Source organism: Lynx canadensis, chromosome C1 (genome assembly GCF_007474595.2).
Source record: "Lynx canadensis isolate LIC74 chromosome C1, mLynCan4.pri.v2, whole genome shotgun sequence".
Classification (NCBI taxonomy): Eukaryota; Metazoa; Chordata; class Mammalia; order Carnivora; family Felidae; genus Lynx; species Lynx canadensis.
In genome coordinates this window covers 64,959,495-64,975,569 of record NC_044310.1, presented here as the reverse complement: position 1 = coordinate 64,975,569, position 16,075 = coordinate 64,959,495, and the positions used below count along the sequence as shown (strand labels likewise).

Sequence of the window (16,075 nt, the reverse complement as noted above, 5' to 3'; positions counted from 1 at the left end):
GTATGCTTTAAATTTCAATTTATAGGGACACCTGGTTGGCTTAGTCAGTAAAGCATGCAACTCTTTATCCCCAGGTTGTGAGTTCAGGCCTCATGTTGGGTATAAAGCTTACTTAAAAAGTAAATAAATACGATATTTACATAGACCCTATTAAATAGAAGGTATTAATTCAGATGTTTCTATAATTGCTATATAAAAAAAATGCCAATTTCTAGTCTAAGATTGTAGGTTTCACCACAAAATGAACACATATAACAGGAAAGATTGTCCAGCAGTGACAAATAATTCAATTAAATACACATTTATAAGTATTTAGAACTTTGTGTGAGTAAATAATAGACTGCATTACTTGCAGATACAATGTAAGAGTTGGTGGGTGGGTTGTAGAATGTACTTGTAGGACATAGTTAATGGGAATTCAGTATTTATTAAGGGCTTAATGTACTCCACCCTGCTCAGGTAAATATGTATTAGATGAATCCCCCAGTTTAGAGTAGAAATTTACAAATCCATCTTAGATTGACAGTCATTTGGGGAGTTTTAAAGTGTATTCTATTTGAATGCTTTCCACCTTTACACATGACAGACAGTTCTGATACACAAATTTGGAAACTTTTCCTTTAGATAAGTTTCCTGGTGGTAGTACAAAAAAAGTATAAAGAGTCTTGATTGTGCTTTCTTATAAGAGGAGGATGTAGTGTCTTAACTGTGTTCTTTTACTATAGGATGTAAGGGAGCATTTTGAATAATAATAATTAGAATTTCTTAGGAAAGTTCTCCCTGATGAATGCCATATTGTGGAAGGGATACAAAAGAAGTTAGATACTGTTTCTGTCTTCTGGGAAAGACAAAAATAGATGTATAAAAGACACTTACAGAATCTCTTACCAGGGGTGCCTGGCTGGTTCAGTCAGTAGAACATGTTACTCTTGATCATAGGGTTGTGAGTTTTGAGCCCCATGTTGGATATAGAGATGACTAAGAAATTAAAAGAAAATCTTATAAAAACATATGCAAATATTGTAAGTTTTGTGGTATTAATAAGTGTAATTGTTGGGGCACCTGGGTGGCTCAGTCAGTTGGGCATCCTACTTAATCTCCACTTGGGTCTTGATCTGAGGGTCCTGGGTTTGAGCCCTGCATTTGGCTCAGTGCTGGGCATGAGGCCTACTTAAAAATACAGGTGTCTGGGTGGCTGAGTCACTTAAGTGGCTGACTTCTGATTTCAGCACAGGTCATGATCTCCAGGTTCATGAGATTGAACTCACACTGTTAGCACAGAGCCTACTTGGGATTCTCATTCTCTCCCTGCCCCGCCCGCCCGCATGCTCGCATGGGCTTTTATTTTCTCCCATTCTCTCAGATACACATTTAAAAAATTAATAAGTATAGGAGCACCTGAGTGGCTCAGTTAGGTGTCCTACATCAGCTCAGGTCACAATTTCATGGTTCACGAATTTGAGCCCCACGTTGGGCTCTGTGCTGATAGCTCAGAGCCTGGAGCCTGCTTCGGATCCTGTGTCTTCCTCTCTCTCTGCCCCTCCCCCACTCATGATCTGTCTCTCTGAAAAATAAACATTGAAAAAATTTTTAAATATAAGTGTAATTGAAAATATGAAGAAAATAATTATGTACCCAGTATTGGCAGAGGTTGATGCTAGAAAAATGAATTAACGTTTTGGATTTTACTATCCTTAGCATGCATGGATCAAGGTTTCTTCTGGATTGATGGGCAAACAAGATAGGTTCTAGAGAAGCAGTTTAGTTTGATAGTTAAGAGCATGGACTCTGGAATCAGGCTGTTAGGTTCAAAATACTCTGAATCATTTACTGTGTGACCTTGGAGAAAGCTGTTTATACTTGTTTGCCTCTTGTTGCTTTCTCTGAAAATAAGGATAATAGTAACTATTTTACAGGTTGTACAAATGATATGAGGTTTGTGTCACTTAAAAGAGTGCCTCGTACATAACCCTATGAAAATGTTGCTACTGGGGCGCCTGGGTGGCGCAGTCGGTTAAGCGTCCGACTTCAGCCAGGTCACGATCTCGCGGTCCGTGAGTTCGAGCCCCGCGTCGGGCTTTGGGCTGATGGCTCAGAGCCTGGAGCCTGTTTCCGATTCTGTGTCTCCCTCTCTCTCTGCCCCTCCCCCGTTCATGCTCTGTCTCTCTCTGTCCCAAAAATAAATAAACGTTGAAAAAAAAAAAATTTTTTTTGAAAATGTTGCTACTTTTTCAGTAGTGCTTTTTTACTTTTTGTAAGGGATTGGTTATGGATAATAGAAGTGAAGGATAATGAAAACAGATTTAAAGAGGTAAAGTAATAGAAGGAACTTGAAAAGTCACGGAGTTTAGGGCGCCTGGCTGGCTCAGTCAGTTAAGCGTCTGATTTCAACTCACGTCATAATCTCACAGTTCGTGGGTTCGAGCCCTGCGTCAGGCTCTGTGCTGACAGCTCAGATTCTGAAGCCTGCTTCAGATTCTGTGTCTCCCTCTCTCTCTGCCCCTCCCCTGCTCACGCTCTGTCTCTCTCAAAAATAAACGTTAAAATTTTTAAAATTACAAAGTTTAGCTTCATTATTTTGTAGTGAGGGAATAGACAACTAAATGTGATTTAAGCATTTTTCTTCAAAATGTCACATGATCAGTATTAACTTCATGAAAGCTAATTTGGATTATCAAAAGGAAAATCAACTAAGCATTATTAAGTGGTATGATATGAATATGAAGATAGGGTATTTAGAAACTAATGATAAAGGGGAAGAGAGGAAATGAATTTAAATTACTGATTTTTTTTTTTTTAATTTTTTTTTTTCAACGTTTATTTATTTTTGGGACAGAGAGAGACAGAGCATGAACGGGGGAGGGGCAGAGAGAGAGGGAGACACAGAATCGGAAACAGGCTCCAGGCTCCGAGCCATCAGCCCAGAGCCTGACGCGGGGCTCGAACTCACGGACCTCGAGATCGTGACCTGGCTGAAGTCGGACGCTTAACCGACTGCGCCACCCAGGCGCCCCTAAATTACTGATTTTAAATGGGGTTCCGGGGCACAAAGGTTATGAAGAGGAGTTTAGTTTTTTTGAGTTACTAAAGTTACTAGTTGTTACTTTACATGATAAAGTACCCAGTAGTTCACAGTATAAAGCCTTAGCAATTTGGGGAATATATTGTCAAGGTGGTTGTCTGATTGTTAGGAAAGTAGATGCTGAATAGATGTAGAGAAAGAAAAGTTAGAGAAAACATGGTATTTGATACAGTTCCATGATAAGATAATAAAGTGTAGTAGAAGTAAGAATTATAAAAAAGAAAGGGAAATAATGGAAAAGGGAATTCGTCTGAAAGGAAGAGAATGGAAGATAAAGGAGATGTTTCAGTTCTTTGCTGATGCTGTTGATTTTAATGAATTTTCAGGTCTTAATATTTAATATGGTAGAGTTGAGTTTTTTCAGCATGGGCGCCTGGGTGGCTCAATCAGTTAAGCGTCTGAATTTGGCTCAGGTCATGATCTTGCAGTTCCCTGAGTTTGAGTTCCGATTTGGGCTCTGTGCTGATAGCTCAGAACTTGGAGCCTGTTTCAGATTCTGTGTGTGTGTGTGTGTGTGTGTGTGTGTGTGTCTGTCTGTCTGTCTGTCTGTCTCTGCCCGTCCCCTTCTTGCTCACACACTCTCTCTCTTAAAATAAGTAAACATTAAAAAAATTTAAAAATTTTTTGCAACATGAATGAGGAAATGAAGGAAAATCTAAAATATGTTGTTGGTGTTATTTGGCCTTTGAATTGTTAAGCCATTGCTGTTTTTCTGATTTTTTTGTACATCTCTTTGCTTTTTTTACAGGGCCCAGTAAATCCTTTAGGGCCACCTGTACCCCATGGGCCCCATGGTGTCCCAGGCCCCCATGGGCCTCCTGGGCCTCCAGGGCCTGGAACTCCAATGGGACCATACAACCCTGCACCTTACAATCCAGGACCACCTGGCCCTGCTCCTCAGTAAGTACTGAGTTTGATTCTGGAGTTTTCCCCAAACATTCTAGCATTTGGTAAATTGTGTTTTTATATTGATTTCTATCTTTTCAGTGGACCTCCAGCTCCTTATGCCCCCCAGGGGTGGGGAAATGCATATCCACACTGGCAGCAGCAGGCCCCTCCTGATCCAGGTAAAAGACATTTATCATTCATGTGTAATCTGTAGTTTTGTTTGCCTCTCCTGTTCTATATACTCTTAAATTTTCTAGTGTCATTTCTACATTGTGTGCATTTTTCGCACTTGTTTCACTCTTTCAACAGGAGTCTTAGTTTCTGATTTTACCACAGTGTATGAGACTGAGTGAATATGATGTTTTCATGTAACTTTTTTCTACCTACGTTGACTTTCTCTCCTTTCAAAGTGATAAGAACAGAGTGCTAAAAGCCAGAAGCTATAGGAAGAAGTACAGTGTCTTAGTTTTAGATTCCATTGCCATCAAATGTATGATGTGTTAATTGTGACATTGTCCATGAAAGAAGAGTGTACATATATTTGTATAATTATGTGAGCATCTAATGGAGCATTTAATACTTAAATTTGAGAACTTGGTAGTTCTCAAAGAAGATATGTAAGCTGTTTTAATCTTTTAATATTCCTTATGTAATTTCATATATTAGTAAAAATCAGTCCTCTGTTTAATGTCTGCATGTTAGAAATTAAAAATACATTTAGTTAAATGTTTTCTCTGTTCCGATCTGGATTTTATATATATTACATTGTATTCTGTTATTGCATCTTCCACCCTCTAGTTTTCTTTCCATGATGGTCAAAGGGGCATTCATTGAAACCAATTAACATTTATTGATGATCCTTCTTTCTCACCTACTACCTATCTTTTAGGCCTCTTTCACTGGAGTAGTTTCAAGGAAGGTACTGAATTATGGATTCCTTTCCACACTAGTGTATTTATTTCTTGAAAGAACCTAAATAATTGATTTAAATGAAATTGTTTTAGTGAATTTTATTAAAACATTGTTATTTAAATGTGGCCCTATATTTGTAACATACTTTAATTTCCTAGGAAGTGTGCTCTTTGAAATATGGTTACACATGACAGTAACCAAATAACCACAACTTTCATTCAAGAAACAACTTGAGTGTGCTAAGATGTGGGTACGCAAAGATTAGTTTACATTCTACAGCAGAAAAGTACACTCCCAAGTGTTAGCAATGCTGTTATAGGTGGACTTACAGAAGGATCAAATATAAGTTAGTGTATAATAGCTTAAACATCTTTATTAGGTATTTTTTTCTTCATTTTTATCTTAGTGCACACAAATAGGGAAGGGGCGGAGGGAGAGAAAGAATCCCAAGCAAGCTTCTTACCCTGCATAGAGCCTATAGCAGGGCCTGATGCCATGACCTTGGGATCATGACCTGAGCCAAAGTCAAGCATCAGATACTCAACCGACTGAGCCTAGTTGTCCCTAAGTGTCTTTAAAGAAAGAAAAGATTTTTCCTTCCCTCTTATAAGCTAATTGGGATGGTGTGATTAAGCAGAGAAATCCGATAATTTAAGAGATTCAAGAGTTAGAGCAAGTTAAGGGGTGAATTTCTATTGGGGAACTTGGATCTGCAATATTGCACCATATGAGCCCTGTTCGGATCAGTAACGTGATTGAGAGAAATAATGGGAATAAGTAGTCTCTGTATCACAGTCTCATTTTTCCCTCTGGGAGTAGTAGTGAAGTCACCGCTGTAAGAATTGGTTGATGAATATGGTTTGCGGCACTGTCTTTGGAAAAGAAGTAACCCATTAGCTAAGATGGCAGCTAGGGTTAGATATTGCCTATATTAGACTTCGCATTATGTAAAAACCACATAATTGATTTAGATGAAACTTATAGTCAGTTTAACATTTTTTTCTTACCTATAAAATGATAAATGAAACGATATCATGTTGAGTGAATAATTAGTAAATTCTCCATATGTATTATATCTAACTGTAAGTCTGGTTTTGTTAATACAGTCTACACATTCAAGAGTACAAGTATTGCCTTTCAAAGTCTGTTTTATCTCAGTTTCTCTAGCCAGAGATGGTGTCAAGTGAAATATTTGTATTAGTACACAGGTAATCCAACTTAGAAAAGCAATACATTTTTTACTTGGAAGATGTGGAGGGTAGATAATGCCTTACAATTGTATTAACCTTAAAAATTGTATCACTCTAGAAATCCCTGCTCCTTTTTCCTCAAACTTCACTAAACTTTATTAAGCAGCTGAGACTCGCTGCCCACATGGGATAAAGGATAAACAGATTTCATATAGATACAGGCTCTGCCTAAGGAAATTACATTCTTCTTGGTGATATAAACTAATAAAGATATACTGTAGTGTCACATGATGTATTCTTGGTATAAAGGACAGAATCAAGAAGAGGATTTCTGTTTCTAAGAGGTCTCAAACGGTGATTGCATGAGTTGGTTTTTATGGAGGATGAATGAGGAGTGCAAGTCCAGAGAAAGCATAACAAGGTCTGAGGCCAGATATGAGCATTGCAACTTCTGAAAAGTACAAGCAGTTTACTGTGACCAGAACTTGAGTGTTAGAAAAATACTGACAAAAGAGGGGAAGATGAGGCTGGAATGGAAAGGATAAGCCAGAGGGTCAGATCATGAAAGATATTGGGTGATAATGTTGCACTTAAAAGCTTTTGACAGCCCTGAAGTCTCTGGAATGAACAATTTCAAGTAGGGCAGTGACATCAAGTGTATGATTTAGGATGATTACTGTGAAATATGATGAGGTGAAATATGACTGTTTAAGATTCTTAAAGAATGCAGGACTTTCTTTAAGACAGGACAAAACTCAGTTTTAAAATAATTGTTTCTTGTACAGATAGTTCCTAGAAATCCTTTCCTTTAGTCATCTACCACGTAGAACTGCTGTGCTTGAGGCAAAACTAGGTTAAAAAAAGGGCACAGAATGTTGTAAGGCAAATTGGATTTGAAAGCAAAAGATCTTTATTCCTATTACGATTCTGCCACTCAACTAGTTTTCTAAGAATTGGGTCACTTAATTTCTGTACCTCACTTTACTGAAATTAAAGGAAATAATGACAAAATAAGAATTTAAAACTTCTCATTTACTGTTTTTGATCTCCAGTTAATTTTGGGGTCTCTTTCTTTGCCAAAGAGGGTGTGAGAGAGAGTGTGTGTGTGAGAGAGATTATGGACTTTAGATGCAAACCTTGAATTTGTGTTTATTCTAGCTAAGGCAGGAACGGATCCAAATTCAGCAGCTTGGGCTGCCTACTATGCTCACTATTATCAACAGCAAGCACAGCCACCACCTGCAGCTCCTGCCGGTGCACCAGCTACAACCCAAACCAATGGACAAGGTAACTATGGTAACTAAAACATTTATTTTGTATGTAGAAATAGAAACTTATGTTTGGAATTCTGTATGAAGTACATCAGTGTATAACACCTAAAAACTTTCCATATTTCATTATAGCTTCAGTGAGGAGATTTCCCTTATTAAAAATAAGTTGGAAATAGTTTAAAATAACTGCATCTTACGTAAAAGTTTAAGTTGTAAGATAACATTATAGAACACCCAGATAACCTACCTGTCAATACTTTATCTCCCATCTCCCACTTGTCCCATTATTCTGTCATATGTGTCCATATCCATTACCAGTAATCTTTCAGAACCATTTAAGACCAAGCTGTGCACATGATGTCCCAGTACCCTTAAATACCCTTTTGTATTAACTCCGATAATACATGACCATCATACAGTCCTCTAAAACATTAAGTCAGCATTGATACATCATTACTGTCCTGATGCAGAGCCCTTACTCCGATTTCACCATTTATCCTATCAGTTTCCCTATTCTGATCTAGGATCCCATCTGGTAAAAAAAAAAAAAAAAAAAAAAAAAAAAAAAAAAAAAGCACAGACCTTTTGTCTTATGTGATGACTATCAAATTAGCATAGGTCACCTGAGCCTTTTCTCAAAAAGATGAGGTCATGATCGTGAAGTCCTACTTGGTATGTGGCAGTACCTCAGAAATATTGCTATGTTCCTCTTAGTGCATTACATCAAGGGTCATATAATGTTGACCTGCTTCATCCCTGGTGATGGTAACCATAGTCGCTTGGTCATGTTGGTGTCTTTCAGGTTTCTATACCATAAAATTACCATTTTTCTCTTTGAAATTAACAAATACTTTTTGGGGAATTATACTGAGTTGATAAGACTATTCTGTTCCTTCCTGAACTTCTGCCCATTGGCCTTAGCCGCCTTTGATAACATGTGCCTGATTCAGCTACAGCCATGATGGTAATTTCTGTTTGCATCATTCTACGTGTATTAGTTGGTATTATAAGGAAGAAGTTTTCTTCTATTTCTTTATATCAGTATGGACTCCTGTGTTATTCAACATGTATTTTAAACTATCTTTACTATTTTGATTATCAGATTGCCCTAACTTTGGTCATTCAGGAGTACCTTTGAGATGGTTCCTGTATCCTTTTGACATGTCTGTCATTCTTTTTTAACTTTTTTTAAATGTGTTTGTTTATTTTTGAGAGGGGCGGGGAGGGAGAAGATCTGAAGCAGTCTCTGCCAACAGCAGCAAGCCCCATGTGGGGCTTGAACTCATGAACCGTGAGATCATGACCTGAGTCAAAGTCAGATGCTTAACCAACTGAGGCACCCCGACATGTTTGTCATTTTTTAAGCATGTCTTTACTTTCCTGCCCAAAAGATGCTTATTTTGTGCTTTCTGGGCTCAAGCCCTAAAATCAGCTATTTTTCTAAGTAGCCCTGATTTCCTTTTAGCAGATGATAGTATTTGAGAAATCAAAAACTCCATGTGTTCATTTCTACCATGGTGATATGGAACCTAGGAAATTTATATACATGTATGCTTATGAGTGCATATATGAAACATTAGTATCTATATACGTATATATTTCTCAAACCATTATACTGCCTGCAGAATTCTATTGTAACACATCAGAGTTCTTTCTGGCTTTTTCCCTTTCATTGCCTGTAAATAGTGAATGACTTGGTATCCTCAGTGTATATCCTTACTTGATCAATGAATTTACTTACATGCTCAGTGTAACTCCTCTTCCATGTGTATAAACAAACTTTCTCTGTTGAGGGCCTCTGTACCTCCTGTGTCCTGTGTTTTTGGCACCAGCAAGGATCCCACTACCACATAGCACCCTCCCTCCTGCCCCTCACTCCCTATGGCAGGCCACTCCTACTTTCTCCATTCAAGGAATAGAAGTAAAGGGCCAAGATTGTCTTTTGAAACTGTTAATCCTTTTTTTTTTTTTTTTTTTTAATGTTTTTCTTAAACAAGGAGATCAGCAGAATCCAGCTCCAGCTGGACAGGTTGATTATACTAAGGCCTGGGAAGAGTATTACAAGAAAATGGGTATGTTCTACATTTCTTTTTTATACATTTAGTTAAATTGAATTTGAAACATTTAATAAATCTCACTAGAAGGATGAAGATTGTTATCAAATCATGTTTGCATTATGTTTTTGTTACTTGCACTTTGTTTTTAACTTTTAATATCTTGAAGGGAATATCAGATGTGTTCTTTTTTTTTTTTTAATGTTTATATTTAAGAGAGAGAGTGTGTGGAAGCGAGGGAGGGGTAGAGAGAGAGAGAGACAGAATCTGAAGCAGGCTCCAGGCTCTGAACTGTCAGCACACAGCCTGACACTGAGCTCGAACTCACGAGCCATGAGATCATGACCTGAGCTGACGTCAGACGCTTAACCGACTGAGCCACCCAGGCACCCCTGAATGCATTCTAAAATCACTGATTCTAAAAATACATAATTCTTAAAATTGTGGTTATATAACAAGGAAATCCTTTTGTTTCTAAATGCATTTGTCAGCCACAATAATTAAAACCAAAAGTTCCACTGTTGCCACATATGACCCTGAATATTACTTGTACTTTTGTCAAAGACAGTTACATATATCAGTAGCCTGAATGGCATAGGTTAAATTCTAAAGAGCCAAGCAAAAATTGGTTGTGTGGTATTTTCTGCTGCACAGTAACTAGATAAGTAACCTATAGGGACATAGGATGTTAGTTACTTAAATAACATTTGCATATAGGAGAAAGGAAAAGTTGTACTCTAGAAAGGTCATTTCGATTCAGTAACTGTAGAACACATACTATATACCAAACAGTGATAGATGCTGAGAATGTGATTGTGAGGGTAAACAGGTAGGAGCCCCTGACCTTCTGGTTATTATATTCTCATGGAGGATACAATTGTTAATCAAGTGTTTTGCTAAATATATTACTACAAATTGTTACAAATGAAAACTGTACTTCTACTAACAGTTGAAATGTACAGCCACTAAGTGGTAGAACCAGAATTTGAACTCCCAAGACGGCCTAAACTCCAAGCCCATCTCCCAGATTTGTTTTTTTCTGGGACTATTTGGAACTTGATATTCATTTGACCCTTAACATAGGTTTGAATTTTATGGGTTTACTTATAAGTGGGTTTTTTTTTTTTTTTACAGTATTATATAAATGAACTTTATGATTTTCTTCTTGTTTCTCTAGCTTAGTTTATTGTAAAATACAGTATATAATACTCAAAACGTGTGTTAGTCCACTGTTTATGTTATCTGTAAGGCTTCTGGTCAAAGGAGACTATTAGTAGTTAAGCTTGTCCAAAGTCAAAAGTTGTATGTGGGTTTTCAACTCCACAGAGGTCTGTGCCCATTAACCCCTGAATTGTTCAAGGGTCAGCTGAACAGATAGTAGTTTTTGTTTTTAGAAGGTTATGGTGTCATTTGAAATTGACCCATGTACACTACAGCCACTTGTCACAAATGAAAGCCAAACAGATAAACTCGTCCATTCTTCCCAGGTATAGAATGAATGTATAGATGGTAGAATTTTATCATAGTATACAGTCTGTTTGAGATTTTCAACATAAACTTCAATGTTTCTTTGCCTGTGAGTGTTTTGTCGTCTTCACAGAAAGAAAATTTTCCAGAATGGTGATTATATTAAATTTTCTTTTGTGTAGGATACGTTTACTTCATGATAAGGATGTTTTATGCAGCTTATTTTCTATTTAAAGAAAGAAAAATTGTTTTTCCTGTTAGTATGACTTTCCATGCTACATTCCTGAGGCTAAAACAGATTATGTTTTTGTTGACCCATCTTATCTCAGGCAGGTCTACAACAGCTAAAATTCTGCAAAAAAATACTTTTAAAAAACTTTAATCTCGGGGCGCCTGGGTGGCGCAGTCGGTTAAGCGTCCGACTTCAGCCAGGTCACGATCTCGCGCTCCGTGAGTTCGAGCCCCGCGTCGGGCTCTGGGCTGATGGCTCAGAGCCTGGAGCCTGTTTCCGATTCTGTGTCTCCCTCTCTCTCTGCCCCTCCCCCGTTCATGCTCTGTCTCTCTCTGTCCCAAAAATAAATAAACGTTGAAAAAAAAACTTTAATCTCAAAGCAGTATACTCTAATTAGGGTGATCACATAATTTATTATCCTGACTGGGATATACTTTTGAGAATAACTGAGAATGCTATTAATAATCATCCCATGATAGTGGTCAGGACATATGGTCACTTTAACTTGTATGAAGTAGTGTCACCATCGTAAAAATTTGAGCATGTTGCAATTAAAAATCGCTGGGTCTTATATTTTCACCATGGTTAATGTGCCAGAGATGTTCCCTATGTTAATATTAAAAATAAGTTGGGGCGCCTGGGTGGCTCAGTCGGTTAAGCATCCGACTTCAGCTCAGGTCACGATCTCACGGTCCGTGAGTTCGAGCCCCGCGTCAGGCTCTGGGCTGATGGCTCAGAGCCTGGAGCCTGCTTCCGATTCTGTGTCTCCCTCTCTCTCTGCCCCTCCCCCGTTCGTGCTCTGTCTCTCTCTGTCTCAAAAATAAATAAACTTTAAATAAATAAATAAATAAATAAATAAATAAATAAATAAATAAATAAAAATAAGTAAAAACAGGCCTGTTTGTGGACTTAGATAATTATTGGGGAACTGGTGAAACTTGTGTTTTATTATATTTTATCATTCATTTGCAGCACGTTGATAAATTTATGGTTTGGTTTTTCTACCTTTTATTTGCCCAGAGTGAGCAGGTGTGTTGAATGTAATCTGTGAGGTCTTAATACCATTCAGATTTTTTTTTTCTCAGTTATGTGTTTTTCTGTAGCACTATAGTGATCACCTGTTAATTTTTTTGAGCAAAAGATAAGTTGAATGATTATTTCACATATAAATCTTAAGGGAAATAATAATAAATTGCTAGGTCTCTAATCCTGGCTAGCAAGTCAATTTATTTTGTCCTATAGAAGTTCTTTTTGCAAATGAGTTGTTGCTTAACTACCTTAATTTCTTCTGGGTGCATTACATGCCAGATATTGAAGCATAAGACTAATATAAATCAGTTGTCAAGATTTTGTTTAATCTCTATGCCCATTGTCGGGCTTGAACTCACATCCCTGAGATCAAGAGTCATGTGCTCTACCAAGGCAGTTTTCAAGATTTGTAAATAAAAGGGAAGAAAGTAATAAGATATTAGGGAGATAAAAATTTTTATCTCCAAATCCAGCTATCTTATTTGGAGAGGCCAAGTTGAACTCTTACAGTGGCAGAGCTAGGATTTTCTAGGACTTTGGACATCCCAGTTCCCAATCTAGTAACCTCTTTACCAAACTGGGCAGGCTGTCCCAGCTTCTGAAGCCAAATCTCAGCTTTGCCTGTTAAGGACAGAAAATATCCACTAACGTTATAAATGTGTCATTGTTTATAAGTAAGTAAATCTCTTAAAACAGGAGGGGTTTTTTTTGTTGTTTTTTGTTTTTAATGTTTGTTTTTGAGTGAGAGAAAGAGCGAGACACAGAATCTGAAGCAGCTCTGAGCTGATAGCAGAGCCTGACATGGGGCTGGAACCCATGAGCTGTGAGATTGTGACCTGAGCCGGTTGGACACGTAACTGACTGAGCCACCCAGGAGCCTCAAGTTAAGTTTTTTAGTTAGTTTTGTTTTCTGAAACAGTTCTGAATTTCGTAGGATTAATATCAAGAGAATTTAGGAGAGAAATTCGCAAAGATGAGATTATAGAGGGTTAACAAAGGAAATTTTAAGTGTTACAAGGAATGGCAGTAAAGCTCGAAGAGTGGGTATTTTTGGAGCTAGAATGAGGAAACTTTTGTAATAAGTAAACAGATCAAACTGGATTTCAAAGTAGACAGGCAGTTCCCATTTGGGAGAGGGCAGGTGAAGGCATTTTTTGGAAAAGTTTGACTTAGAGAAAGGCTCTTACAATATTAAGTACTGATGTGGACTCTGAGCCTTTGGCATATGGTACCTTAAGGGGAAAGGATGTGTAGTGAGGAAAATGGTTGTGGGAAAGAGGCAGGTATATAGAGCGAAAACTTGTAGTGACATCTATTCAAGCAGGTTTGGCCATTGGGCTGTTATGTGTGAACTCTAGGGCAAGTCTTACCTCTTGAATGAAATGAAAGTCAAACCTTACAAATGGTGAATCTACATGTAAATGTTAAGTGATGTTCTAAAATATAAACTAAACAGGCATCACAATAGTTCTTGAACTAAGAAGGATAAAGGGAGCAAGCTAAAGTACATTCCTAAAGGGGGCAGAGAGGCACAAGAGGCTAGGGGAGAGCCAAGTAAGTCCTAAGCAGATAGGAAGAGTTATTTTCCAGCAGGGCAAAACTTGCCCCTCATGTTGGAGGAGATGACTTTTTCTTTGGACACCTTCAAGATTGGATTGTGAGGTGTTTACGACTTACCAAGTGCTTGATGTTCTTACAGTCTGACATGTTTACCCTTCACTTTCCACAGAAATATTTGAAATGGGAGAGTAGGTAACATTTGAATTGGATGAATTTTCTTAATGTGTCTCTGTTTCTACCATCTTATATTGTAATTTTGCCTCTAAAATGAATATCTCTTAACAATGATGTTCAGTCCCTTTTTGTAAACCTGAAGGAGAAATTGTTGCTGTCTTAACCGAGTTTGGCCTCAAGTCAGCAGGTTTTCAAGTGTACAACTTGTAAGAGACATTGTGTGGTTTTATTACTCTTGATACCCTGGGATATTTGGGAGTTGTCTAAATACTGAAACCTATTTCAGATTTGTTTAAATTGTGTCTCCTCATTGGATCAGTATGTTAAACTCACTTCCTGTTTGAAAAGAATTCTGGAAAACAAAACTAAGAATTTTGTTTATATTACATGGGATTTCTCTGTTGCCTATAGAAGGGGGTTTTTTTCTTGGATTTTTAAAGTTACTCATAAAAGTTAAAATTCTATTCACTGGGTTGCTTTTAATTCTTCAATTTTGTGATTGATGGTGATAGCCTATTTTCAGCAACTATACAGAGTTCAGCTATACAAAGTTGGCAACATCCAACAAACATAAAAAACAACTTTCCCTGTGTCTGTTCTCTAGTATTTTTTATCTAGCTATAATAATTTTACCAGGCAAAGTAATAAGCTATATAAAATTCTGCTCAAAAAAGGGAGCTCAATAGGAAAACACATGTTCTTCCTCCCCAACTTTTTATTTTATAAATTTTTATACCTTGATAAAATCAGAAAAATCATACAGTGAACACCCATATTTATATTTTCTATTCAAATTCTACATTTTTAAAAAGTTTATCATATGTAATTTGTGTGTGTATATATGTGTTTTTTGTGCCTGAGCCTTTACAAAGTAGGTTGCACACTGTTGTAAATAAATAATTTCAGTAATATCAACATATAGACCATATTTTCTTTGGTTGTCAGAAAAATGTCTCTTGTGGCTGTGTGTGTCTGTGTTGTCTTTATTTTAATCCAGAGCCCATTTAAATTTTGTGCGTTGGATTTGGTTAATTCTCTTTAGTCTCTTAATTACCCTGCTTAAAAAAATACCTGCTCATGAAAGCTGTGGAGTTTTGTGTTTGATTGATCTTGTTCCTTCGAATGTCTTGGGTAATTGTTCTTTATGTTCTTTGTCATGTTACTTTTAATAAAATTGTATTGTGGTTTGAACATATATTAAAATTTTAAACGTCTTATTATTAAAGAGTATTTTGATGGTTAGTCTTCGTACACATAATTTATAGGTCACAAATCAGGAAACAAAGATCTTGACCGTATCTTAAAATAATGAAGTCTTTAATAGATTTCACATGGGTTTTTTGTTTTTTCAAAAATGTTCTTTTCCTCCATCAAAGATTTACATGTTATTTAAAACCTGTAGTGTAACATCCAAATGAATAAGACAAGAAAAAATAGTGGTCTCCCCCCCTCCCCACACCCAGCATCACCATCAGGGAACCATAGATTGTTTACTTGAAATACTTGCCAAACTCAGTTTAGAACATTAATATTTATAAATTCTGTAATTGAATCTAGATTATGCCTAAATCATTGCCTTTCTTGTTAAAACTATGTGGATGGTTTTGATTTCGCTTTTTATTAATAGTAATGCTTTAGAACTAAAAGTTACGATTAATGTAAGGCAAAAAGAAACAGCATTCTGATTTCTTTAATTACAGAGTCGTTTTCTGACACTAATGAATAAGATAAAACAGGAGCAATTCTGACCCTCTGTGCTTGTCTTTGTAACCTGTACTTACAGTGGATATAATTTTGTATTAAAATTTAGGGGGTTTTTTTTAGGTCAACAAGGGCAGACACAAGATTATTCAAAAGCTTGGGAGGAATATTACAAGAAGCAAGGTATTGTTTTTATTAGAAATGAGATTCTTTTGGGCTTTTAATTGTGGTTACAGCAACAAAGTTGTTCTGTTTTCTCAAAGGTCAAGCGGTTCCTGCTCCTACTGGTGCTCCACCAGGTGGTCAGCCAGATTATAGTGCAGCCTGGGCTGAGTACTATAGACAACAAGCAGCCTACTATGCCCAGACAAGTCCCCAGGGAATGCCACAGCATCCTCCAGCACCTCAGGTATACTAAACTTGCTAATGTGTTGATTTCTACTCCAATCATGTTTTCTGCATGTTTACTGTTTTGTCTGTTTGGGATTATGTTTGCCTTTTAAATTTTTATCTGG

At 37.1% G+C, this 16,075-nt stretch overlaps 1 protein-coding gene across 19 annotated transcripts in view; it reads left to right on the top strand.

Annotated features, from left to right (window-relative positions):
- FUBP1 (far upstream element binding protein 1) overlaps positions 1–16,075 on the top strand; it is a 34,569-nt gene that overhangs the window by 13,485 nt on the left and 5,009 nt on the right. For 9 of the 19 annotated variants that reach the window (XR_003971139.1, XR_003971136.1, XR_003971137.1 and 6 more), the window contains 6 exons: positions 3,831–3,982; positions 4,070–4,149; positions 7,231–7,368; positions 9,341–9,415; positions 15,684–15,743; positions 15,824–15,969. Coding sequence is in view for 15 of the 19 variants with exons in the window: in XM_030327092.1 (XP_030182952.1) it covers positions 3,831–3,982; positions 4,070–4,149; positions 7,231–7,368; positions 9,341–9,415; positions 15,684–15,743; positions 15,824–15,969 (651 nt within the window). In the remaining 4 variants the exon portion in view is untranslated. The remainder of the gene's footprint in view (positions 1–3,830; positions 3,983–4,069; positions 4,150–7,230; positions 7,369–9,340; positions 9,416–15,683; positions 15,744–15,823; positions 15,970–16,075) is intronic. The other 10 variants (XM_030327093.2, XM_030327096.2, XM_036064204.1 and 7 more) reach the window with 3 other exon arrangements.